At 60.1% G+C, this 24,175-nt stretch overlaps 3 protein-coding genes across 8 annotated transcripts; 1 reads left to right on the top strand and 2 right to left on the bottom strand.

The window, feature by feature from the left end:
- Positions 1 to 1,104: 1,104 nt before the first annotated feature.
- TRPV4 (transient receptor potential cation channel subfamily V member 4) lies at positions 1,105 to 13,018 on the bottom strand. 5 transcript variants are annotated; one of them, XM_060681757.2, is made up of 17 exons: positions 12,525 to 12,698; positions 11,917 to 12,368; positions 7,452 to 7,846; positions 7,158 to 7,330; positions 6,386 to 6,538; positions 5,809 to 5,949; positions 5,083 to 5,381; positions 4,720 to 4,899; positions 4,471 to 4,629; positions 4,202 to 4,294; positions 3,916 to 3,989; positions 3,552 to 3,717; positions 3,206 to 3,272; positions 2,764 to 3,080; positions 2,555 to 2,682; positions 1,921 to 2,042; positions 1,105 to 1,808 (listed from the first exon to the last, which is right to left on the bottom strand). In XM_060681757.2, the coding sequence occupies exons 3-17, from the start codon at positions 7,826 to 7,828 to the stop codon at positions 1,651 to 1,653; spliced, it is 2,607 nt and encodes an 868-aa protein (XP_060537740.2). In that variant the 5' UTR covers positions 7,829 to 7,846; positions 11,917 to 12,368; positions 12,525 to 12,698; the 3' UTR covers positions 1,105 to 1,650. The 5 variants fall into 5 exon arrangements, with proteins under 5 accessions (XP_060537740.2, XP_060537739.2, XP_087736692.1 ...); XM_060681756.2 differs by lacking the exon at positions 11,917 to 12,368 and having other exon boundaries at positions 12,525 to 13,018; XM_087880566.1 differs by lacking the exon at positions 12,525 to 12,698 and having other exon boundaries at positions 11,917 to 12,439.
- Positions 13,019 to 14,463: 1,445 nt separating this feature from the next.
- GLTP (glycolipid transfer protein) lies at positions 14,464 to 19,570 on the bottom strand. 2 transcript variants are annotated; one of them, XM_087880581.1, is made up of 5 exons: positions 19,437 to 19,570; positions 16,275 to 16,336; positions 15,872 to 16,005; positions 15,588 to 15,738; positions 14,464 to 15,422 (listed from the first exon to the last, which is right to left on the bottom strand). In XM_087880581.1, the coding sequence occupies exons 1-5, from the start codon at positions 19,537 to 19,539 to the stop codon at positions 15,264 to 15,266; spliced, it is 609 nt and encodes a 202-aa protein (XP_087736707.1). In that variant the 5' UTR covers positions 19,540 to 19,570; the 3' UTR covers positions 14,464 to 15,263. The 2 variants fall into 2 exon arrangements, with proteins under 2 accessions (XP_087736707.1, XP_060547961.2); XM_060691978.2 differs by having other exon boundaries at positions 14,464 to 15,349.
- On the top strand, positions 19,519 to 24,113 carry TCHP (trichoplein keratin filament binding). Its single transcript, XM_034428932.3, has 12 exons — positions 19,519 to 20,671; positions 20,773 to 20,983; positions 21,069 to 21,125; positions 21,249 to 21,317; positions 21,401 to 21,574; positions 21,839 to 21,951; positions 22,352 to 22,418; positions 22,567 to 22,739; positions 22,970 to 23,051; positions 23,170 to 23,355; positions 23,435 to 23,578; positions 23,807 to 24,113. Exons 1-12 carry the CDS (start codon positions 20,481 to 20,483, stop codon positions 23,837 to 23,839), a joined length of 1,500 nt encoding a protein of 499 aa, XP_034284823.1. The 5' UTR covers positions 19,519 to 20,480; the 3' UTR covers positions 23,840 to 24,113.
- The last annotated feature ends 62 nt before the right edge of the window (positions 24,114 to 24,175 follow it).

Genomic DNA, 24,175 nt, shown 5'->3' with positions numbered 1-24,175 from the left:
GGGTTGTCTTTGCGTGCCGCTCTCGCCCCCTGGATCCCTTCCTACAACCAGCCCCGTGGAAAGGGGGAGCAAGTCAGGACCCTCTGAAAGGAGGAGGGCGCCCCATGGAGAAGGGGGGGGAGAGCAGACCTTCCTCTTTCGGGGGGGATGGAGCCCCTCCCTTCCAGGAGGCTTTCTGGGCCGTTGGCTTTGAAAGCAGCTGAAGGTGCTTTTCAGGAGGGGGGGAGGAGGAGGAGGAGGGGGCGGGGCAGCTTCTCGGCCCCCTTGCACTTCTTGGCTCGCCAAAGCGGCGGCGGCGGAGGAGGAGGAGGAGGAGGAGGAGACGCCCTGCCTCCGAAGGCTTCCCCAGTGGCGGTCGCTGTTCTACGCCGAATGGTAGAGATTCCGTTTTTTAAAAGCGGGGCCGGGGGGAGGGGGGGTTGCTGGCTGCCGGTCTTTCGGGAAGTTGGGGAGCCGGGTCAGCCTCGCTCCTTCGGGCGGGGAGTTCAGGCTTAGCCAGGGGCCCCCCCGCCCCGCCTCCGTTCCCTGCTCGGGAGGCCCCCCCCCCCCCAGGGCTGGACTGGCAGGCGTGCAAGTTTCGGCGTCTCCTGCGTTGCTCGGCAGGCAGAAGAACCGCTCGGCCCTTCGAAAGGCTCCGCAAGGCCGCGCCGTCGTTCGGCAGGGAACCCGCGGGGTCGGCGGGCCCCGGTGCGCTCCCGCGCGGGCTGCTGCAGCTCCTTCCCAGCCGACCCCGTTTCCCCGGCACGCCAAGCCCAGGCTCCTCAAGGCGGCAGCTGCAGCGGTGCTGCCGGGAAGGGGCGTTTCTTTCACCTGCTCCCCCTCCCCCCAGGTAGGCTTCTGGCCCTTCATCACAGACAGGTGCAGCCGTACAGGCCACCCGCGGATGCACCATCTGTTGAATGCCTGCCTGTCCCTGACCTTGGGAGAGGAGCAGAACTGCAGGCGATCCGTTGGGGTTTGCTGCCCTCTTGTGGCCCAGATCCCAACCTGCAAGGGAAGGCAGGCGTTCTGGGACCCGACCTCGGTAGCTTTGCTCAAATCAGTCAAGACCAGCTGGGCAGTGCAAGGGAATTACAACTCCCCTCAAAAGCATAGAGCACGATAGAGATGCTTTGGATTTTATTACTAAATAAATAATTCAATAAAACCTTGTGCAAAATAATACTATCAGAGGAGACTCACAATCCCCAGGCGAGCCTGCCTGCGTGTTTTTGGCCTGTAGGAAATTCACACAAAACGGGGCACGTGGCCCCTTCAAAGGAGCCACTCTGGAAAGGCACTTGATGCCTTTTGAATTGTGGCCCTTGTGGGATCCTCCGGCATTCAAGCTCAGCATTTGGAGCCTCCGGTAAGGACAAAATTCTCAGATCCTGAGCTAGCTCAACTTCTGGCCAGTGTTGCCCTTGGGATGCAGTGTGGCAACCTAAAACCAGGTTTCCAGTTTCTCTTTATAGGACTGTTTTTAAAAGCCACGTTTTGTTTAAAATGCGAGAGGCGGGACCTCTCTTGTCCCGTTCAAAGTCAGGTTCGTGGAAGGCTGGCTGAGCTTTCCAGCTGTGGGACACAGTAGGGGGCTCCATCAAGTTCCCCGTTCGAGGGGGTCCCGTGAGGCCACAAAGGCTGTCCCGGAGTACGGAGGTTGCTTGGCCCTTAGATCTGAGCGTCTTCCTTCCTCCAGCTGTGAGGGTAGCTGGGCTTGTGCGCTTTTGCTCCCGCCGAGCACATGCTGTCCAGGGGCACCACCACCTCGTCCGGCTGAGAAGTCTTGTTCAGCTCCACCACACGAGGCACCACCGTTGACCAGCGATCTGCACCACCCCAGAGAAAGAAGGGGGTGTCGCTACAGCAGCAGCAGCAGCAACAGAGTCCGCAGCCCCGACATCTCTGTGAGGAGCAGAAGCCACCCAACCACCCCCTCACCTCTGCGCAGACGCCCCACAGTGTGGGAGAAGCCGTAATACTGGTAGGTGTCGTTCTTGCCAGGGTCCTCACTGATGATACCCAGGTTCTGATTCCAGTGAGACCAGTTCACCTCGTCCACTCTGCCAGGGAAACAGCAGGTCAAAATGCCAGGGGCAGAGGGTGGGGCGGATCAGAAGGACTAAAGATCAGTGGGCAAGCAAGCCAAGCTGAATCTCTTGGCTCAGGGGGTACTTTAAATGGCATCCACTTGCCCGGGGCCCCCCAATCAATGGCTGTTTTGGGAACTCTTTGCTGGGGCTCAAGTTGGGGTCTCTACACCCTTCTACAATGTGGAGAAAGGATCATTGGACGCAGCCAGCCACTTCCTGAGCCCCACAGCCCCATAGCCCTTCCAGATCAGAAGAGAACAGGAGAAGAGACTTTTAAGAGACCATTAAGAGAACTTTGGAGAGGAGCTGGGTGGTCTCCAGATGTGGAGAGGGGTTCAGAGAGGCTCCCATGACCATCTGCAGTGCCTCCAAAAGTTGGGGGGAACCAAAAAGAATAAATAAGGGCCGATTCTGCACAGCTGGACTGGGGGCCCAATTCTCCATGGGGTTGATGGGCATGGCCAGAACTCTGGGGTGTCTACCTGAAGCACCACCTCCGGTCAGGCGCCCCATCCAGAGACTTCCCCACGGTGACCATCTCTCCCGAGCGGAAGGCCCTCCGGACAAACACGGGGAAGGAGCGCTCGATGTCCAGGATGGTGGTGGCCCACTAGTGATGGAGAAGACACGGGAGCCTGAGCCACGCTGCCCCCCACCTCCAGGGCTCCCGAGCCCACCTAAGCCCGCCTACCTGCAGCTTCCAGATCTTCTTGCTTTCCTTGGAGACCTGCCCCACCGTCTCCCCCATGAGGGCAATCAGCATGTTGAGCAGGAGGACGAAAGTGAGGATGATGTAGGTGACCAGGAGGATGACAAAGACCCCCGGGTACTTGGCGTTCTCGATCATCTCCAGGTCCCCCATGCCGATGGTCAGCTTGAAGAGGTCCAGCAGGAAGGTGCTGAAGGTCTTGCTGTCCCGGCAGGAGGGGTAGGCGGGCGCCGTGCAGTTGGAGCGGTCCCCGCGGCAGGACTCGGCACTGGGGCAGGGGTTCAGCAGGGAGACCAGCGCTGCCGGAGGTGGGGGGAGCCTTTAGCCGGGTCCCTCGGCACCTTCCCTCCTGGCACACGGGGGAAGGGAGCCAGAGGCCCACCTGGCAGGGCCAGTGCCAGGCTTTGCAGGGCAAGGGGCTTACCGGATGCATAGCCGATCATGAAGAGGACGTAAACCAGGAGGAAGCGGAAAAGGTCCTTGAACAGGATCTGCAGAGAGAGAAGGGCACCTGGAGGTGAGTTCCACCACTGTGACCTCAAGCTGTGCTGGGATATAGGTAGTCCTCGACTTATGACCACATGGGACCAGAATTTTGATCCGGTGATCGTGGCGATGCTGGGATGGTTTTGCGAGTCACTTTTTTCGCTCCTGTGCTAACTTCAAATGGTCCCTAAACCAGTGGTGGTGAGTTGTGGGCCGCCTGGAGCAACCCAGCTGGGTTCACCCACCGCGCCAAGGCAAAGGAAGGGCGCCTTGCTCCCCCTCACCTTCTGGATCATGATGCTGTAAGTGCCTGTCAGCTTGAGGCCGCGGGTGAAGTAGAGGGCATTCATCCAGCCCAGCACCAGTGCGAAGACCATGACCGCCAGGTAGGCCTCGATGCCAGCCAGGTAGAGAGCAGCTGCAACCAGGACCAGGACGGAATAGATGAAGCTGCAGGTGGTGGAAGGTCAGGATGGGCGAGCAGGTTAATACACAGACAACCAAAGCCACAATGTCCCCTTTAGGATCCTGAAGGGGAGGCACCTTCTCCAGCCAGCCACGTTAGAGGGTTTATGGCTTTGGGGAGTCACTGTTAAAAGCCTCCCCACCCCAAACAGACGCAGAGCTGACGTTCCCTCTTCCACTCACTAGAGTAACTGAAAGGAGCCATCGATGAAGAAGGAATTGACCCCTGGGCATTTCTTCATGAACAGATCCTTGATCTGGGGGAGGAGAGAAAAAAGATCCTATTTGAGCCGGAAATGACAGGAGCTGAAAAGGCTGGGGAGGCTCAGAAGCAAGGAGGGTTTTGGGGAGGGGGGAGGAAAGGAGAGGGAGAGTCACAACCTTCCAGCATGCAGGGAAAGGAGGAGGAGTGTGAAGGGAGCTGGAGAAGGGGAGAGAGAGAGAAAGACCCCTCCCCGTCTGCACTTACATTGGTGAAGAAAAAGAGGACTCCTGTGAAGAGGGTGACGATTTCTCCAGCCAGGCGAAGGTAGTCCGGGGTGGTTGTGTATGGGTACGGGGGCTGCGGGAGGAAGGAGAGGAAGGGTGCTGAGGGCTGCCCCAGTCTTGGAGGATGAAAGCAGAGCCTCTGGAGGACGGGAGGGTCAGGTTGCACCGGGCTGGGACTCTCAGAGCTGCAGTTCTTGCCTGCGGCCGCTCAGGCTTCTTGCAATGGAGCAAGGGGGGAGGTGTACTCACTGTGCCCTCCAGGGGGCGGTAGTAGGCCACCAAGGTGAAGATAACCATGGCGCAGAGGTAGGAGACGACGCTGATGTAGAAGGAGACAGCCCCAAATTTGCGCCACTTGTCTCGCAGCAGCTCGTTGATGGGCTCCACGGCCAGCATCTCATGGCGGTTCTGGGCAGGAGATGGCAAGCGCCCTGTGAGGAGTCAGCGGGCAGAGCCTTCCCACTGAGGGTGCCCCCTTGGGTCTCCTGCCAGCCTCACCTCAATCTTGCTATTGTAGACCAAGATCTCCAACACGGACACCTCCTCTCCACAGGTGTCCAAGGAGGACAGATCGTAGAGGGAGGAGTAGACGGGCCCGTAGGCCCAGTCTCTGAACTTGCGGGAGAGGTGCCGCGCCTCCTCATCCTTTACCTCCCGGCGGATGATGTGCTGGAACATCTGCAGGCGGGGGGGGGGGAAATCGCTCTGATGAACTGAGGAGGGGGACCTCGCTTGGCCAAAGCAGCCGGGGGATCAGGGACAGATTCACGTCCCCAAACGGGACCCCTGGAGTCTCTGCCAACCTGATTTAGACTCTCGAGTGAGTCCTCAATTTGGTGCCCCCCACCGGCCCTGTCTCACCCCTATCTTTCCAGTCTTAGCCGCCATCATGAGGGGCGAGAGGCCATCATTGTTCAGCAGGGCTTCCAGGTTGGTGTCCGGGAACAACTTGGCGCATTTGATGAGCAGCAGGTCATACATCTTGGTGACGAACTTGGTGTTCTCGCGAGTGTTGTCTGCAATGGCCACCAAGGCGTGGAGCACCGTGTTGCCCCGCGAGTCCTGCCGCCGGAGGTCAGCCTGCTTGTGGGCGTTCTCCGTCAGGTACTGGACGATGTGGGGCTGGTTGGTGCAGGCGGCCAGAGAGAGAGGCAGCTCCCCTGCACAGAAGTGGAGAAATGGGCAGGTGCCAAGTCTCCAAAGGCTCATCCAGGACACCCCAAACCAGCTTGGAAATGTGCAGTGAATACCCAGAAAATCCAAGGGTCTTCCAATCTTTTGGGCCCAATTTAAACCCCCCTTCTGTCCCTTGTGGGAGCCAACATCCCTTCTGTGACTTGATCCCTCAATTTTCCATCCATTCAGAAGCTCTCCCCCACCCAGGTAAGGCAGCCCCCTTGGCCTGCCTTCCTCCTATCCCCCTGCGGTCTCCTCTCCCCTTTGTCGTCCTCATGGCCCACAGGTGGACTGTAGGGTCCCTGCAGATTGAGACCCATCAACCCCTTTGGACATCAGTGGCCAATCTCGAGGAGAAAGACGTCCAGGAGAGACCTGCAGCCATTCCCAGAGTCTGTGAACTTTACTCACCAAAGTAGAAGTAGCCACCCTCGTCTTTGGGCTGGAAGAAACGGCCCCGTGCCTGGGCATGCACGTCGGCCCCCTTCTCCACCAGCAGCTCCACGTAGTGCTTGCACCTTCGCTCAATCGCAATGTGCAGGGCAGTCTGGCCTGAAGAAGCACAACTGTTTGTGGAGAGCCTCACTGCTCCTTCGAGTGCTCCCTGCCCCTCTCGTGGCCCCCCGAGGCTGTGACCCTCTGAGCACTTCCTGCCAAGTTCCACAGGCCTGAAACAAGGACCTGCTAGGATGTGGCTCAGCGCACTGAGACCTTGGATTTCCATGCCGGAAACTCATTCAGCCTGGTGCTCCTGAGACTGAGGCTCAAACGGGCATCGAATTGCATCCTCCAATCTTGACTAATGAAAGTGCCCGGTCCAACTCCTCACCCCACAGCTGTTTCCCAGGCATTGGTCTTAGATGGCCCCTGCCCCACATAGAACGTGCCATTTATTCTGGGATTGTGAGGGCGGGGCAGGTAAACACAGAAGAACCCGGAAGGGAGGGGGAGGACTGACTGGGGAAAGAAGCTGCCCAGGGACCTTCACCTCGGTAGTAGACATCTCGGAAAGGAGCGTTGATGAATTCCCGCATGTTGCCCGTTTTCTCGGCAATGTCCAGCAGGAGAGGGATGGTATCGTTCCGGCCACCACTGAGGTTCAACAGGGCCTTGGGGAGACACGTCTTGCCGGTGGAGAGCTCTGGAACCAGGCAAAATTGGCACCTCTGTTACACCGATGGCTCCTTTTTCTTCCTGGGAACCCCAGACTACCCCATTTGTCCTCACAACAACTCTGTGAGGTAGGCCAGGCCAGGAAGGGGAGGCCATCCTAACATCGGCATCAATGCGTCCTCACCCGTCTGGGCTCCCAGGCTGCCTTTGCCCCACAGTGGGCTGACAACCACGAATGTCACGGCCATCATGCCCTCCTCCTTTGCTCCACCAGCTGTGGCACACACACGCGCGCGCGCGCACACACACACACACACACACACACACACACACACACACGGCACTTTAGGACATGTGGAGCAGCCGCTTCCTCCTAGGAGGAGTTTCTAGCTTTTCTGTCTGCTGAAGAGGCGGTTTCTGGGGGGAGCAACTTTTCTCACTGGGCAGAGAGAGACGGGCAAGTTCCCATTTCCTCCTTAGATCTAGCAGGTTGGGGGTTTCCTTGGGCCCCCAAACCTGGGCTGAATGGGGTTACAGTGGTGCTTGGTGGCATCCGCAGAGGTGCAAATCTCTTGGCCGAGACGGGCCCCTCTCCTTTCTGCCCCCCCCATCTGCCTCAAGCCCCCCCACCCCCCTGCCTCACTCACCTCGGAACTCCTCGTCGGTCAGTCGCTTCTTGTGGCCGAGCAGAAAAGGCAGGAGGCCGTCCAGCCCATCCAGGGACCCCCGGGAGACGATGTCGAAGAGGATGGGCCGGTTGAAGATCTTGAGTATGGGTGGGGGGTTGGGGGCGGGCCCCTTGGTGCTGGGGTGCTTCTTCCTGGAGGAGGGGCCAGGGGAGAAGGCAGCTCAGCAGCGCTCGAGAGAGGCAGCAGCCCCCAACTAAGCAGAAGGGAGATCTGCATCCCTCCCGCCAAGCGGCCCAGGGCCCCCCTACTCACTCCAGGACCCTCTTCCGCCTGCGCTTGTTGTCACTGGGGAGGTGGCGGTAGGTGCCGTAGTCGAAGAGGGAGTCCATGGGGGCTTTCTTGGGCCCCGGCACCACCGAGGACTCGTAGATGGTGGACTCCAGCAGCTCCATGGGGTTGGGGACCCCCTTCCGGAAGGCACCGTGGAACTTCATCCGCAGGTTCTGCTTGCCGTCCCCTGAGCCGGGGGGGCTGCGGGGGGCCTCGCCAGGCCCAGAGCCCTCCTCGCCCTCAAACAGGTTGGCCAGGGAGGAGAGCGGGAAGGCATCGCCCTGCGGGGAGGACTCCTCGGCCGGGGCCTCAGTGGCCTCACTGGGGCCAGCCTGGGGGGTGTTCTCTGGGTCAGCCATCGTGCACGGCCGGGTGGTCTGGTGGAGGAAAGGAGCCGTGGTCGGAGGCCAGGCAGGGGGAAGAGGTGCCCGTGGCACACGTGGCCTTGCAACCCTCGGCCCCTGCTGCTGGTCACTCTGTTGGCTTTGACTGGAGATCACCTCTTTCGACCCCCCACCCCGCTGGAAATGCCCTAGTTAGCCGCGATGGAAAGCCTGAAGTTTTGGAAATATTCTGTCGGTTAGAAAAGGGTCACGCCCCACGCCGGCTGCAGGAGCTTCAGGGGGCGGGAGAGACCATCCCTGCCTGGTCTGCTTCTTTCAAATTCTCTGTTAAAACCTTTCATCCCCAATGAAATGGAAGAAAAGCAGGAAGGCCGGTCTTACTTTAAGCCCTTTCCAAGCCTGAGCTGCCCCAGAGCAATGGGGGCCAGAGTTTTCTTTCTCAACAGAAGCTGGGGACTCTGAGCTCCATTGCCTCCCCCCTCGCCCCCCAAGACCACCCACCTCTGCGCTCTGTCTCCGCAAAGCCGGATCAAGGCTCCGTGGCTGGGGTGGAGATGCAGCTCCACACACTGTTCCCAGATGTGGCCGTCCTGGCTGGGAGCTGCTGTGCCTGACCCACATGGCCCCTCCCTCCCATGGGGCACAGCCTGCTTGCTACTCAGAGGGGCCTTTGAGAGACTGGCCACCGGCCCGCGGCTCACTTCAGACTCGGCCCAGCAAGGAACAAGGAGTGCTTTCACTGCTCCTGGAAACTTCGCCCGGACCCCACCCAAAATCCAGACAGGCGGGGGGGGGGAAGGAAGATGCAGCACTCCTGGAGGGGCCGCCAGCAGCCGTCCTCCTGGGCTCCACTGCAGTCTTGTAGAGGAGACCACACGCCCCCACCGCCTTTCCCAAAAGCCTCATTCTTGCCCATTCTCACCAGCCGGGGCACTTCTTTTGGGGGGGGGTTGCAATCCCAGATACGCCACCTGGAGGGCACCAGGCGCTGGAAGCCGTGCCGAAGCAACCCGAGGCAGAATGATTTAGCCCGGCTCCCTGCTCAGAGGCCAGGAGGTGCCCTGCCTGCTTTGAAGTGGCATCCCTGGAGCTGTCAAGCCGAATCCTGAGAATTTTCCCAGGCTGAACCAGGAAAAGGAGAGAAGCCCTCGTTCTCCAGAAGAGCCCGACTTGGAGTGATGGATGGTGACGTGTGCAAATGAACCCGAGGCTCCCGTTAATCCTTCTGGCTGAACCCCGGTGCATGTATGGGGCTGCACCCGCTCCCCTTCCTTGGCCCAGAGAGAGATCCCAGCCAGCCCCTGCCGGGCCTTCACCCTCAGGAGACGGCGCCCCCCACTTTCCCACCTACAGAAAGAGGGACCACTGAGCACCCTGGATTGGGGAGAGCCTCAGTGTCCTTGAGCAGGGAGGAGGCTGGCTGTGCCCGGGGCCTGGGCGTAGCACCCAGTGAGTTTGGATCCTCAATTGTGTTTTATAGCAATGGGCTTCCGGCCTCTTCGGCTTCTTCCTAATTTCCAGAGCCAAGACTTGCAGGGAGACTTGGTGCTCAGGAAGAGCCGCAGGGACTTCAGCAGTTTTGAGGAATAAATTAGGAACTGGGAGTTCCAGAGCAACTGGGAAGGAAGCGGGGGGAAGGGGGGGAGAGACTGGGAGAAGAGGAAGCCAAGCCATAGCAGGCTGGTTGGGTTGGGTGGGGCCAGAGGAGCTCCCAGTTCTGATGCAGCTGCTTGTCTAAGGCATTCAGGAAATCCTTTGAGACTGAGACCACCGATAGAAACTTCACTAAAGTTGTTTCTTTGGTGTCCAAGTCACAACACAAGTCCCACAAGCAGCCTGAATGGTAAAAGTCTTTGCGGGGAACAAAGCGTTGTGGAAAGTCATGAGAACTTCAGGCATATCACCCCCCACTTCCCCCGCGCCCCCCCCCCTCGGAAGCTGACCAGCTCCTCACTGCCCAGTAAGTCAAGAGTTGAGCAGAGCTCAGGCAAAGCTATTCAGAGCAGGAATTTGCTGGGTGGGTGGGGGAGGTCTCCTCCTCCAAGATCAAAGGACTACAAATCACTAGTTGGACAAACAAGAGAGAAGGTGGCCTCCTCCGGCAGGCAGCCCCCCTCAGCTCTCTGGCCAGCCCGTCTTCACCCAGCAGCTCCTTCGCTGGCCACAGAATTAAATGGTGGAACTCTTCACCACAAGATGTGGCAATTGTTTGGGGGGGGGGATGGGATCAGTTCAGGGAAGAGAAGCCCCCTGGTTAAATGCCAACCTCCCCGTCCTGCCTTGGATTCCAGCCCCCAAGGAGCCACCATGGGCGACGAATTTTCTCCGGTCCTTTTTTGAGCGCTTTAAAGGAATCGGGGGTCCCCCTGGGCTCCCTGAACCTTTAGCTCCTCCCAAAAGTGGCAGATGGGGACTACAGCCAAGAAATGAAAAGAGGCTTGCTCCTGGGGAGGGAAGCTATGGCAAATCTAAAAAGCAGAGACATCACCCTGCCCACAAAAGTGCATATAGTCAGGGCTATGGTTTTCCAAGTTGCAATGGATGGCTGTGAAAGTTGGACCATAAGGAAGGCTGAGAAGGCCAGAGAATGGAGGCCTTTGAACTCTGGTGCTGGAGAAGACTCCTGCGAGTCCCTCGGACTGCAAGGCAATCAAACCAGTCAGTCCTAGAGGAGATCAACCCTGACTGACTGCTCTTTGGAAGGCCAGATCCTGAAGAGGAAACTCAAATCCTTTGGCCACCTGATGAGAAGGAAGGACTTCCTGGAGAAGAGCCGAATGCTGGGAACAATGGAGGGCAAAAGAAGAAGAAGGGGACGATGGCAGAGAACGAGGTGGCTGGATGGAGTCACTGAAGCAGTCGGCGTGAGCTGAAATGGACTCCGGGGGATGGTAGAGGACAGGAAGGCCTGGAGGAAGGTGGTCACGATGGGTCGGACACAACTTCGCAACTAACAACAACAAAAAGCGGCAGTGTGCAAGAGAGGCCCTCCCCTCCCCCAGCCCTATTTTGGGAACCGATTGAGCTGCCCCACCACAGCTTTCCAAAGCTTCCATTTGCAGCATCACCACAAGGAGCTTCCTTGCCAGCCCCATTGGGAGGGAGGCCTCGCTCAGAGGGCCGCCTCCCCCTTCCAGAACAAGAACCCTTGTCTTATTGGGGGTGTTGCTGTGCTGGAAGGCTGGGGTGGGGAGGGGGATCCAGGCTGGAACCCCTGTCTCCCCAGGCAGAGGGAGGCGCGGTCCAGCCCAGCTCCTGCAGCCCCAGAGGCAGCTGGGGACAACCAAGCCGGGACAGAGAGAAGCTGCATGTTTCTGAACTTGGCCGGAAGTCCTCTAATGTGGTTGTGTCGCTGGCAGCGCTGGGGTCTCCGCCCTGCCAGAGTCCACAGAGCACAGGACTCCTCTCCAAAATGTGTTTCCTCAGTCTTGGGGGGGTTGGGGGCCCTGGCGGCCCTGCAGCTTAAGCGTTTGGAGAATTTCACAGCTCAAAGGATTAATCAACATGCCCAAACAGCTCCAGTGGGGTCCTGGAGAGAGAGAGAAGAGCCCCCCCAGGCCAAAGGGCTGGAGGTCAGCCAGCAGAGCCCAAAGCCTGGGCACCTTCGGTTTCTGGAGGGGGTGGGTGGGAAGGCACATGGTCTGAAGGAGATGTCCCAGAAGAGAGCTGCTGTTGCACCCCTGCATTCATCTTGCCACCTTCAAAGGTGGTGGTGTTAAGGGGAATACCGGCAAAATTGGACCATTTGTCCCGCCCAAAGATAGAGCCAAAACTGAATCTGTGGAGCTGCAGGAGTTCAACTCCATAAAACATGGGGAGTGAATTCCGATCCTGCCCATCCCTGATAGGGGAGAGAAAAGGGTCCCTGCAGGGCCAAGCCAGTTTCCTTCTGTAATTCCTCTGCCCCACCCGGAGTGGAAGGGACCCTGAAGGGCAGAGCAAAAATCTCCGAGTGGGGCGGAGGGTTGGGGACTCGCCTGCATCGGAGCTGAAACTGGACAGGAATCTGATTTATGCTCTTAAGTGCCGACGGTCGCTAGTCAGGAACAAAGCACATTTCCAAGCCGGCAGGACCAGAGTCCAAGGGGGGGGGGTTTGCTCACCTAGCCCATGGCTGGCACCTTCAGCTCCGGGACTATGAGGTGCGGGGGGGCGCACGGGGGAAGCTCTCTTAATCCACGTTGCCCGTTTGAGTGGCGGCGGCGGCGGTAGCTCTTCAATCTCTGCCCCCGACTGCAACGAACAGTTCTCGCCGGGAAAGGCACCGCAAGGAGGCGAATCCCACCTCCCCAAAGTCCGGCACTGGCCTCCGAGGCTGGTCCGGATAGGTGGCCTCACAAGGACCCAAAGCTGCGCCTTGCTGAATGCCCCCGTTTAATCTCTCTTCTTCTGACCTCGAAAGGCTACAGAGGCACCGGGGAGCCCAGCTCAGCTCAGCGCTTCCCCCAGTCGGGCTCTGGAAGGAAACCGCCTGGGTCTCTTTGGACTCCTTTAGCTGTCCTGGCTGGGGATTATGGGCGCTCGAGTCCCGGAGAGTGGAGGGAGAGGTCAAGGCCTGAGAATCAGAAACAGCAGCCAAACGGCCCTTCCTGGAGCCGCCTTCCCTGGACGTGTCCAGCGGGAGCCGGGGGGGGGGGGGGCGGAGCCACGCCCCTCCTCCTCCCGACCCCCTCCCAGCCCCTTCCACCCCTGCCGGACGCGCCCTGCTCACCTTAGCGCCGGGTCTCCAGTCTCACCCGCCGAAAATCTCCCGGCGCCGCCCGGGCTGCTCTGGCTTCAGGTCCCCCGCGAGTGCAGCTTCTTCTCCGGCTCCGCGCAGAGGAAGCCCAACTGCAGAGCGCAAGAGAAACGACCCCCCCCCGCTCCCCTCCCCTCACCGCGGAGCGAAGGAGTTCTTGCGCCCCCGAGCTAGCCAGACCATCCTTGCGGAGACGTCACTCGTCAGATCCCCCCCACGTCTGTCCCCGGGGGGGGGCACTTGCTGGAACGTTCCAGGTGTTCACAAGAGCAACCCCCCTCCCGCTTTCACGGATGGCTCCCCTGGCCCCTCTCCGCCCTCTGAAATCTTTGACCTCAGGACAAGCCCAGAGGCAGCTGAGAGTCTCCCCTGTGGAAGGAAATCCCCTCCCCCAAACCAAACCAAACTCTTGCTGGCTGCTCCAGAAAAGATCGCCTGCAGGTGGGAAAACGAAGAAGGAGTGGAATGAGGCTCTCCTCTTCCTGCAAATGTTTCAAAAAGTTTTGTGCACACACCCAGCTCTTAACTGCCTGTTACCTGGCAAAAACTTTTTTTTTTTGCCAAAGAGGAGTCCAGGTGGGACTAAAAAGTGCCTTTTAATAGCTTTATTATTTTCACAAAAATAATAAAGCTATTAAAGGCACAAAAAAGTGATTTTCTGCCAAAAACTTGCAAGCAGGTGGGCAGAAAGCCGGCAAGAGATTGTGACTCCCAAGGAGTAGAAGTTGCGACACTGAAGGGGGGAGGGGGGGTCTTTAAAATCATCCTCTGTGAGGAGCGAATAGAGAGGAAGGATTCTGGCAGGTGTAGAATCCAAGGACAGGAGAGCCTGGAAGCATCTCTTCAAAGAAACTACGGAACTCCCTGCCACAATGAGTGGGAGCATCTTCCTGGCCACTCTGAATTGCTGGACAGAACATGGCTGCAGGCCCCAAAGGCCCAGGCCCCAGAGGGTTGTGGGAAACTGCAGCCCTTCCACCTTCTTCCTCTGGGCTCCTTGGGCGAAGGGCCACCTTCCTTCCCTGACTATAGAGCCCCGCTGGGTCTCGGGGCCTACCGGCTGGCCCCTCCCTCCCTCCCTCCCTCCCTCCCGCTGAGCTGATGGCTTTAGCTGGGAACAGCCAAGGGCTTAGATTTATGCTGGACGCAGGAATTTTTCCGGCCAGCCTGAACAGGCCTGGGCTGCACCCCTGACCAAAGGACGACAGGAATGCCAAGGAGCTAATGGGGTGGGGGGGTAATTGAAAAGCAAATGGGGGGAGGCTGCAATTAGGGGGGCCTTGAGACAACACTCTGTTGGAGTTCAGTGGGTTGGACACCCTAAAGTGGGGAGAGGAATATGACTGAGGGCTGTTTTGATCCCAGGACTCAGCCCCCCCCCCCATGGCCCCCTCATCCCCAAAGGGATCCTTTCCCCCCTTATAAACTCTTTCTCCTTCTGCAAAACTTGGGAGGGCTGTATCTGCTGACCCCTCCCTCCCTGGGTGGGGATGAAGTGGCCGGAGTCATTCTCCCCCCCCAACACCAATTGTCTGCTGGTCCATCTGTGAGGAAAGGCTGCCCACTGCTGGTGTGATGCAGCAAATTCCAGCTTCCGAAAAATGCCAGCTGGGAGTCCAGCTGGCCTAGTAAGTGAGCATGATGGGCAAACCCCCCAACCCTTCCCAAGATGCCCACTGTCTACTGGGTGCCACAGGACCAGCCGAGAAGGTCCTTCTCCCTTCAGGAGTTGCAAATAAGCTGCCCTAAAAGGTCTTTTCAAAATAGTTTGGGTGCATTAATTAAAGCAATATTCATCTACATAAATATTGGCTCCTAACACCCACACTCAACCTCCATAATTCCCGCCAGGGTGGTTTAGCTGCCCCTCCCACCGAGTCTTCTTTGGGCAAACCAAAATAAATCGCACGTCTCTCTCATAAAATTTTAATTCAACTGTTGGGTTTCCTAAAACCATCCACAGAAGGCATCAAGCAGTAGCAACACCATTAAGGCTTGGCATAATTTTTATGCCCCAGAAAATGACAGCAAGTTTTAAGCCAGAGTCAGTTCCCTGAAGAAATCCGTTGTGCAAAGAGGCCGCATGGATGTTCACCCCAAGAGTCGTGCCGAAAAGTCACTCAAGTCCGGCTGCTCTTGTCAGGTGAGGCAGAGAAGTTAAAAGGCCACCCAGGAGAAAGCGAGGGAAGCCCACCGTGGCCCCACTGCCAGGAAGCCGCCTCCCAAGGGGTGAAGCTCCCCGAGATGAGGCTTCCCTGCTTTACACGCCCTCCTGGCACGGCTCGTGGGACGTTTGGGCACTAGTCAGTCCTGGGGCGCAACTGGTGTCTCCTGTGAGCTGCCCAAAGCTCAGAGGAAGACGGGTTCTCCCTTCCAGTGAGCAGGGAGGGGCTGCTGCCCCCCCTTTATGTCCTTAGAAGTAGAAAGGCCACGAGAGAAAGGCCACAAAAGAGCATCAAAGCCCCTCAGCCTGGGCCAGAGTGGAGAAACCTTTCCGTGGCTGCTCAGCCTCCTAGAACTGCTGCAGATCTTCTGTATAGGTGACCTCGAGGGGTGGAAGGCACTTGCTGGGCTGCAGAGCAGAGGGAGGGGAGGCAAAGGAGGGGAGGGCCTGGTCAAGCTTTGTAGCTCAGCTCCGCGTTCATTTTTGTGTACATCTCGTAGATGGTGTCGAGGATGGGTGTTGCTTTGGACAAGAACTGGTGGATCTTCTCAAAGGTCTCTTCCTCCTTGACCTCCTTGCCTTTCTCCAGGGCCTTCAGCAAGTCTGACTTGTAGGGGAGAGCATAGACGGAGCCCTGGGGAGGAAAGCGAGTCAGGGGGCGGCCCCTTCGGCTTCTCTGCCTTCGGCCGGCCTTGCAAATATCCCACCTGCAGGACCAGAGCTACAATCGTCCAGTCCTAAAGACCCCCAAAGTCTTTGAAGAAGGGGGTGTCCAGGGGTGTTGCCTCCCTCCCGCAGGTTCCCCCAGCCTTCCCAGGCAGGCTGGCTCTCTGCTGGTGGCCCCCTCCTCCCCCTCCCCCTCGGAGGCTCACCAGGAAAAGCTTCTGCAGCATCCAGCCATGATACTTCCTCAGGGCCAGCTCGTAGGCTTTGACGGCGTTCACGCGGATCAGATTGGGGTTGTCCTTGTCCTGCTCCCCATCGCAAAGGCTCTGCAACAGGGCCTGGATGAACCTGAGTCCCCTGGGGGGGGCGGGGGGAGGAGGAGAAAAGCTTCTGAGAGGCTGCCAGTGCCCTCCCTCCTTGAGCTGGGCCCCCGTGAGGTCCTCCAGCCACCCCTCAGGAGCAGAGGCGGCTTATGCAGTCACCCCCTCACCTCTTCAGCCACATGAGGGCCAAGGTGGCCCCCACTTTCGGCCAAGCCGACCCGTGCATTTCCTTCTCCGCTTCCAAGATGTTCTGAAGGGTTTTGAACTTGGTTGGGTTTGATTCGTAAACCGCCCGTATTTTCTGAAAGTGAACCAGCAGAGAATCATAAATTTGACCTGGGGGTGGCTTGGGTCCAGGTGGTGGGAGGGAGGGAGGGGGGGTGCAGGGGCCCGTTCTGATTAGCAGCCCCCCTGATGCTGCTTCTTATGGAGCCGAAGCTCCGCGCAGCCCTTTCCAGGGCTCTTCCCATGAGCTGGGCTCACAGAGAGCCCTCATTTGCAAGCCACCATAGCCACAGAGAGCCCACGGCGGGTGGATCCCAGCTCAAACCCAGCGGCCCCTTTCTCTACCTTAATGTTCCCGGAGAGATCCGCCTTCACTGGGGCGTAGACAAGTGGGGTGCCCAGGCAATCTGCGGAGGAGAGAGCAAAGGTCAGGGGGGCATCTGCATTCAGCAGTGGTGGGACCCCGATCTAGCCTGCCAAGGGGTGCCCAGGGCCCGGAGGTGGGGACCAGGGGTGACACTTCAAATAGAAAAAGGGCCCCAGCCAAGGGCAGGAGGGAAGAGGAACCGCCCCATCCACCCCCTGGAATGCTCTGGGGGCAAGGAGCGTCTTCAGACGGCGAGTGATGAAATCTGGATGATGGGAGGGTTTAATTCAGCACTGGAAAGGCATTTCACCACAGCTGGGCATCCTCAGGAAAAAACCGGGGAAGTGGTGCTTGGGCAGCCAGACCTGGGGGTGGGCTAGATGGCCTTTAAGAGCTCATCCTTCCATCTTGCCCTCTCCTACTCCCCTAGGCTTAACCTACACTGCAGGGAGGCTGGAGCCACAGGAAGGGAGGCTGCTGAGTCAGAAATAGGCCCCTTTAAGCCTTACACACACCTCACCTTTCTTAGCCCTTCCTCTAAGAGGCTGGGGGGCTTTGGGGCTTCAAAACAGCCCCCCCATCCTGTCAGCCTTGGGGGGGGGGCTTGACTACATGCCTTTCCCTTGAGGTGTGCTGAAGGTGGGGTGTGAGGAGGGTTCCTTTTTTTCTTTTAAGATGGTTTATCAGGCACATAAACATTGTATCGTTAATGCAAGTTGACATGTTTTAATGGAGGGTTTCCAGTGGGCTTTTGTGGATTCTTAGCCACCCAGAGTCACCATGTTGCCATGCAGGCGCCAGATAATGGCTGGAATAAAACCGAATAACCTCCCAGCCCAACCCTCTGCTTGAGCAAACAAAGGACGGAGAGTCCCGAGGAGGCTGCTCAGGGTTTGCTTCATGGAAGTGGGGGGGTGGGGGGGGTGCAGCAGGGCTTCCCGAATGCCAAGCGAACCAGTTTGCCAGCAAGAAGCCAGGAGATTTTCAAAGCAGGCTTTGTCCGCTTGCTCAGAGTTGGTTTGGGGGGGATGGAGAACAAAGTTGCAGCTTAATTTCTGGAAGGGGGGGGGCTCTGGGGACGCCTGTTTCGCCACACAACCCCCCCCCCCCCGGGGCAAGGCTGCCGGTTCCTCCAGATCCCACAGCAGCCCAGTTGTTCCTGTTCTTCTTGTTCCCCCTGGCTTTCTGGAATGGCTGAGCGCCTCCCGGCAGCCACTCAGCACCGCCTGCAAGCCAAGGCCCCGGCTCCTTCCCACACCCAACCCAGTGGCCCCCTCCAGTCTGGGGGCTGGGACCTTGCTAGCTAAGCCCATCTGGAGGCACAGAGACCGGCTCAGGCCTTGCGCAGCGTGAAGGCGCCCAAGTGATGCAATCCACCCCCTAGGGATTGCACAAGAGAGAAGGGAGAGGCTGGCACACCCAGCAGGCCCTGCGCGCTTCTCCCACTTGTGGTGGGGAGACGAGCAGCCAGCGAGTCTGGCCGGAGGAAGCAGCAGGCTTGGCTCCCGACACTCGTCTCCAGCACGTCCCCAGCAGAAAAGGCAGCCTGGTTTCAAGATCGCTCAGCCGTTAGCGAGGTTGGCAAAGCCCCCCCCCCAGTGGGCACCCAGGTTTCGAGATCAAGGGAGCAACCCGCCATCCAGCTTTGTGGGAGGGGGGCTAACTCGACAAGCCCAAAAGGATTCAGGGGCAGCTTGCTAGGCAGAGCCAAGCCTGACTTGCTAATCAGTCATTCGCCATTTATGCGGAGTCTGGCTCCGCATGAACCAGGGGACGGAAGGACTCCTTGCTGTCTCGCGGGGCCACTGGAGCCTCCAGAAAAGCCTTAAAGGGGCCCTTCATGAAGGAGTTTGGGGGCCAATCTAAGGAGGCCCCGAATGAGGCAGCATTGTCTAGTCTCAGTGCCCAGGCTTCCCTGGTAGGCTGCCCCTATCCGTGGAGTGTCCATTTTTCTACAGTGGCTGTTGCAGGGAAGGGAGAAATCCCAGCGGCTCTCTTTGCTTCCCCCACAGGCACCCAGGATCCTCAGAGTGCTCCCCCCCAAGTTCCAGATACTTTGTTCCTCTCTCCCCCTGAACTAACGTAAACCTTGCAAAGGCTCAGCCGACCCCCTTCCACGCTGTAAGCCCACCAAGGTACCCTGCTTGTGTTTTGAGGTGAACGCCTCCTCCCCTCCCCCCCAGGCCTCCCCAAGTGAAAGTGCTTCGTTTGGCCTTTCCAGACCTTTGTTGTTGGGAAAGCAGAGAAGGACAGGAGGAGAGCTGGCAGGATTTCTAGAGGTGTCAGTTACGTCCATTAGGAAAGCCGCTCCTTAGTTGACAGCTCAGAGATCTCATTTCCACAAGCATCTTGGCTGCACCCCCCCCACCCCCCAGCCTGCTTTGGGGTTCAGATCTGCCAGGGAGCAAGATGCCCCTGGGGAGGGGGAGGCTGATGAGGGGAATTGGGGAAAGAGATGGGGACAAGACCTAACCTGGGGCGTGAGAGACTCTGGGGCAGGACAGGGTGTCTTAAAGGCAACCCAAGGGCCCTCTGCACATGCCCCAAAGCCCAGACCTTCATGAAAGACCGAGCTTAATTTAAGTTTTATACATAGGGAGCCCCAGCATAGTTCCGCCTCAAGAGAGTGAAAGAAAAGAAAACGTGACTGGAAAGAAAAAGGGATTCCTGGGCTGGAGGATTTCTGCCCTTCCGTTTATTTAAGCACTAAAGCCTCAGTTTCACCTTGTCTGCGAAGGCTCTGTGGCCATTCAGCCGAGCTGGCAACTGCTGCCCCCTTTTGGCCCGCTGGCGCACCTGGGAAGACCGGCCACTTTGCAAAGTGCCGTGACAGGTGGCTGGCCGGGGCCTCCGCTGGGGCCTCCGAGCAAGAGCCGGGAACGGACGGACGGACGGACGGGGTTCAAAGGGCCCTGGGAAAGTGGCCCCCGGGGCTCCAGCTTGGCCAGGGCTCGGCTGCGGGCGAGGAGAAGCCCGGGGCTGCCAAGGCAGCGTGGCCAGCCCTTCAGAGCGGCAGCGCAGGGGCCGAAGCGGGCTCAGGAGGCTGATGCCGTCCGCTCTCCATCGCCCGCCCCCGCCGCCGCCGCCGCCGCGATCTCTGAGCAGCGCTGCCCTCCCGGGGCTGCGGGGCGGCCACTCACCGAAGAAGGGCGGCAGGTGCGTCACGGCCTCCAGGAAGGGCTCCGTGTCGATCTGCTTATCGGCCGGCAGCGTCCGGAACTCGTACTCCAGCAGCAGCGCCATGGCGGGAGCCCAGCCGTCCCGCCGGGCCAGCCTGAGTCGGCAGAAGAACTGCTCTCGTCGGGGTGGAGCCCGGCCTCGCCGCCCCCGAGGGAGGCGGGCCGCAGCTCAGCCTCCTCCCGCGGAGGGGCAGGGGCAGTCTGCCGGCAAGCGAGCGGCGCGGGCGCCAGGAGAGCCCGGCTCCCCCCTGCCCGTGTGCAGAAAGCTTTTGCGCTGCCCGCGCCTCGACGGCTCAGGGGAAGCTCCGGGGGCGCCGGCGCCGACTCGGCTTCCCCGCAGCCCGGCTGGCCGGAAGGAGGAGCGCCTCTGCCTCCTGCAAGGTCCGGCCGAAGGGAAGAGCCTCGGGGCCCCCGGGCATCGCCGCTCGGATCGGCCCCGGCTCCCCATCAAGGACGCGCGGCTGGCCGGCTGGCCACCTCGGAGCGCCGGGGGGGCAAAGTGGAGCCTGTGGTGAAGCTTTCCTGGCTTTGCGGAACGGAAGCCCCCCCCCCCCCCCCGGTTCCAGGGGCTCCCGGCGTGGCGTCGCTGCGGCGTCCCCGGCGCTTCTTCTGCTTCGGCGGCAGCGCCTCCGTCGATCCCGGGACCGGAGGACGAGATGCGTACCCGGAAGCCGCCTGCGCTGAGACCCGGAGGCCCCCTCTTCATTTTCTTAGCTCTACGAGCCCCAGGTCGGCTCCGCCCTCTCGCGCGATACGGGGCCTCTTGTCCCCGGGCGGCCCCCGTAGAGAGACGGGAAGTGCTGCCATGGAGACGCCCGGCGGCGCCGGAAGGAGCTGGGCCGTTGGGAGTTCGCGCGGAGGCAGCGGCGGGCCTGGCCTCGAAGGCGGCGAGCGCGGCTTGGGAGCGCCGGAACCATCCCGTAGCGGCGTAGCGGGTGACGTCAGGACGCGCGACTGTGCCTCGGCGTGACGTCACCGCGCCTGCCCGGGCAGGCTCCCCCCGCCATGGCCGTGCCGGCCGCCCCGTCGTTCTGGGGCAGCCGCAGCCGCGCCCTGGAGCAGCAGCTGGTGCGGCGGCGGGAGCAGGAGGCCCGCCTGCGCCGGCAGTGGGAGCTGCACAGCCGCTCCTTCCAGCAGTCCGGGCTGCGCAGCCGCAAACAGGCCGAGTGGAGCTCGCGCCGCTCCTTCCAGCAGAGGTGAGCGTGGGGGGGGGGGGTCGTCGGGGCGGGGGGGGGGCAGGAGGCGGCGGGGGGCTCCACGTCTCCCTCCCTCCCTCCCTCCTCCTCTCCCTCCGCAGCATGGAGGCGCACGGCCGGGAGCGGCTGAAGGCGGAGGCGGCGGCGGGCCTGGAGCGGCGGCGGCTGAGGCTGCGGGAGCTGCTGTGGCGGGAGCGCGAGGGTCTGGCGGCCGAGCTGCGGGGGCTGCGGACCGGCGGGGAGGCCGAGCTGGAGGAGAAGCGGCAGCGGAGCCAGGAACTGCGCTCGGCCAGGGAGGAGCGGCGGAAGCAGGTCTGCTTTCCTTGCGGTGGGGGGCCTCCCTGGTTGGGCGACGGGGCTGAGTGGCATTCCTTTCCTCCCTGGGCTTGGCTCGCAGGTGGCGGAAGATCGTCTCTACGACTGCTGGAGGAAGAGCAGCGCGAAGCTCCGAGAGGTGGGAAGCCTTCGGGCTGGGGGCCTCTGCCTCTTGCGGGGCGGGGGGGGGGGTTGGACAAAGAGAAGAGAGCCGGTGCCCACCAGGGCCAGACTGTGATGCGGTGTTTCTGCTGAACTTCAGGTGAGCTCGGAGCTGCACAAGAAGCAGGTGGTGGAGGCCTGGGGGGACCAGCTGGCGCTGAAGCAACAGGTAGGCGCACCTGCCCCCTCTGTACCTGCCCAGGAGAAGGTTGGACGGAGCTTCATGCTTGCTTTGCTTTCCTCCCAATTGAGCGAGAAGCGGCCGATCAGGAAGAGAAAGTCCGCTCTGAGAACCAGTACGAGAGAGCCCGCAGAGAAGCCCTGGAGCGGCTGAAGCAGGAGGAGCAGCGCAGGAAGCGGGAGGAGGAGAAGCAGGCCGAGATCCTGCGGCAGCAGATGGCGGAGCTCCAGCTGCGGGACGTGGAGGTGCGCGAAGGGTGGATCCCCTGAGAGCCCTCTAAGTGATCCCATCCCGGAGCATCAAGCGGGGAGGGCAGCCTGTCCCATTTCTGGATCTGCAGATCACCTGCTTTCTATTAGGATTCCTCGGCTCGCTTGCCCTCATTCGGCCCATTACCCCATGCCTGGTCTGTCCTGGCTTTCGGGGGAGGGGGAGGAGAGGAGTGGAAAGCCAAGACGGTCATGGTCAGAGAGAATTCTTCTGGCCCTCACTCTTGCTCCCCTTGTCAGGCCACCAAGCTGAAGGAGGAGGAGGAGACCCTGCTGAAGCAGCATTGGGAGCTGCAAGCCCTGGAAGCTGAGCGGAAGCTGAAGGATGAGCAGCGGAAGAAGGTGGAGCTTGGGTAGGTCACCGGGGTGGGGGGGAGCTTCTCTCCAGATGCTCTGGGAGGAGGGGGCAGGCAAAGAGGGGGGCAGAATCCATTGTCCAGCTGTGGAATTTCTCCGCCCAGACGTGGAGTTTCCAAGAGACGCATGAGGGCCTGTCTAGGAGGCTACACTGAGAACACGACAGGGGTTAATTGGTAGAGGGAGCCGCTCACCCCCAGTCTATTCTTCCAGAATTCCATTTTTATTCCATTATCGGAGCTGCTGCAAGGCCCAGCCTGCTGTGCTTTGCAGTCTTGGGCTCCTCTCAGATCCAAGGTGGAGGCTTTGCTGGGAAGGGCAAACCTTTTCAGGGGCTGCTGGCCCAGGTTGATCTCAGGGTTGCCTGCCAACTTATTTCATGCCGTCTTTCCCCAGGCGCTTTCTGAAGCATCAGGTCCAGGCGCAGCTGAGGAAACGGGCTCAACAGGTCCAGGAAGAGTTGGTAAGCTTGTCCCAGAACAGGAGGCATCTGCTGAAGGGGTCTGGAAGGACCCTGCCTGCAGGAGTCGTTCCCCCAATGATGTGGGATGCAGCGGCCCTTCTTTGCAGGGCACAAGCCATGGTGGCTTCCGGTGGCTTTGTGATTCCAGGAGAAGGACAGGCAGATCCTCCTGGCCCTGTCCAACGAGGATGAGGAGGACCAGCGCCTGAAGTCCACCCGGCGGGAAGAAGCCGTGGCCGCAGTCGCCTGGATGAAGGAGGTCATTGAAGAGCAGCTGCAGCTGGAAAGAGAACGAGAGGCGGAGCTGGAGACCATCTTCAGGTGAGGGAGCGGCAGGGGAGGGCTGAGGTGGAGGGGTCAAGTGGGGAACCAGGGTCCTCACCTCCAAGGCCACTGTAGTTGGGTGAAATGTGGGGGGTCAGAGACGCTGGGTACCCTCGGCATACACGGGAGTGCCTTTGGCTGCAAGGAAGGTTCTAGTGGGGATTGGCGCTGCCTTTTGCAGGGCAGCGGGCATCTCCGTTGTCCTTTCTTTCCCTCGCCCCTCCCAGGGAGGAAGCCAGGCAGGTTTGGGAGAAGCGAGAGGAAGAATGGGAGAGAGAGCGGAAGGCCCGGGACAGGCTCATGGCAGAGGTGAGCACACCGTGTGGTGTGTGTGTGTGTGTGTGTGTGTGTGTGTGTGTAGGCACACTGCTCTTCTGAAACGAGGGGCGGGTCTCTGCTTAGCCATCCTGTCCATGGCTCCAAACAGGTCCTGGCCGAGAGGGAGCAGCAGATCCAGCAGAAGATGGAGCACAACCGGCAGGCCCAGCAGGACTCCGTCAGGTTCCGGGAGCAGCTGATCCAGCAGCTAGAAGAGGCCAGGCAGCTGACGCAGCGGGAACAAGAGGCGGCGGTTGAGCGGAAAACTGCCCGCAAGCAGGAGCTGCAGGCCCAGGTGGGGATTCCTTGCCAGGCGGCGGTTGGCTTGGCTGTTGAGAGGTGGCCCGTTCCGTGCTGACCTTCTCCTCCTTCAGCTCACGGAGCGGCAGCGGCAGCAAGAGGAAGAGCTCCAGCGCCAGCAGGAGGCAGCCACAGAGGCCCGGGTGCGAGAAGAGCAGCACCAGCAGCTGGAGGAGCTGGAGGCCAGGCGCATGGTGGAAGCCGGCTATCGCAACAAGGTGGGAACTGCCGCCCCGAGGGCACCCCAGCCTAGGACTGACAGTGCTGCAGGCCGGATGGCCCTCAAGGGCGCTGCTCTGCGAGGATGGGTCTTGGGGCTCAGGGCTGCCATCCCGGGGAGGGTATCCCCTCAGTGGTCTTTCCCGGGGGGGGGGGGGGATTTGATGTAACTGCTGACAGGTCAGACCAGACTCATGACTGGCATCCTCCGTCTGCCCTCCTCCTAGTGCCACAGCTACCCCAAAGCTGCCTGGAGCTAAAGAAGATTCTGCATTCGGGGTCTGGGTGGCTGAGAACCTCTTTGCCAGCTGCTTCCTGCAGTACCGACAGTCTGCTTGGAGCCAGCAGGAATGCTAGGAGGCGAAGAGGGGTGGACTGGCTCCCCCAGAAGTGGTCTTTCTGCCTTCCCCCCCACCCCACCCCACCCCCAAGGAGCAGCTGCTACCTGGTGGCTGCTGCCCCTGCCAAAGCAGGACGGAAGACGATGGGCGGGGTGCTTAGAGGGTCAATAAAGTGCTATTTTTTCTTTTTTAATTGGTTTTCTCTGGCCTGGTGCTGACCAGAAAGGCTGATAGCAATGGGCAATCCAAAGAGAG

The sequence above is a fragment of the Pantherophis guttatus genome, chromosome 17 (genome assembly GCF_059756535.1).
Source record: "Pantherophis guttatus breed Tessera chromosome 17, ASM5975653v1, whole genome shotgun sequence".
NCBI classification, from domain to species: Eukaryota; Metazoa; Chordata; class Lepidosauria; order Squamata; family Colubridae; genus Pantherophis; species Pantherophis guttatus.
Note: the sequence above shows the minus strand (reverse complement) of the source record. Positions and strands in the feature narration are given on the sequence as shown.

Bases quoted from the DNA above. Each gene is read 5' to 3' on its own strand.
- TRPV4 (XM_087880564.1), bottom strand. From the start codon at position 8,434: ATGTGGGTCAGGCACAGCAGCTCCCAGCCAGGACGGCCACATCTGGGA. The intron at 3,081-3,205 runs GTAAGCCCCTTG...CACCTCCGGCAG, and splicing joins CATGATCGGCTATGCATCCG to CGCTGGTCTCCCTGCTGAAC. The intron at 1,809-1,920 runs GTGAGGGGGTGG...GGGGTGGTGCAG, and splicing joins TGTGGGGCGTCTGCGCAGAG to ATCGCTGGTCAACGGTGGTG.
- GLTP (XM_060691978.2), bottom strand. From the start codon at position 19,539: ATGGCGCTGCTGCTGGAGTACGAGTTCCGGACGCTGCCGGCCGATAAG. The intron at 16,337-19,436 runs GTGAGTGGCCGC...TCTCCTCCGCAG, and splicing joins GCACCTGCCGCCCTTCTTCG to ATTGCCTGGGCACCCCACTT. The intron at 15,350-15,587 runs GTGAGCCTCCGA...TTTCCTCCCCAG, and splicing joins TGCTGCAGAAGCTTTTCCTG to GGCTCCGTCTATGCTCTCCC.
- TCHP (XM_034428932.3), top strand. From the start codon at position 20,481: ATGGCCGTGCCGGCCGCCCCGTCGTTCTGGGGCAGCCGCAGCCGCGCC. The intron at 20,672-20,772 runs GTGAGCGTGGGG...CTCCCTCCGCAG, and splicing joins CGCCGCTCCTTCCAGCAGAG to CATGGAGGCGCACGGCCGGG. The intron at 21,575-21,838 runs GTGCGCGAAGGG...TCCCCTTGTCAG, and splicing joins TCCAGCTGCGGGACGTGGAG to GCCACCAAGCTGAAGGAGGA.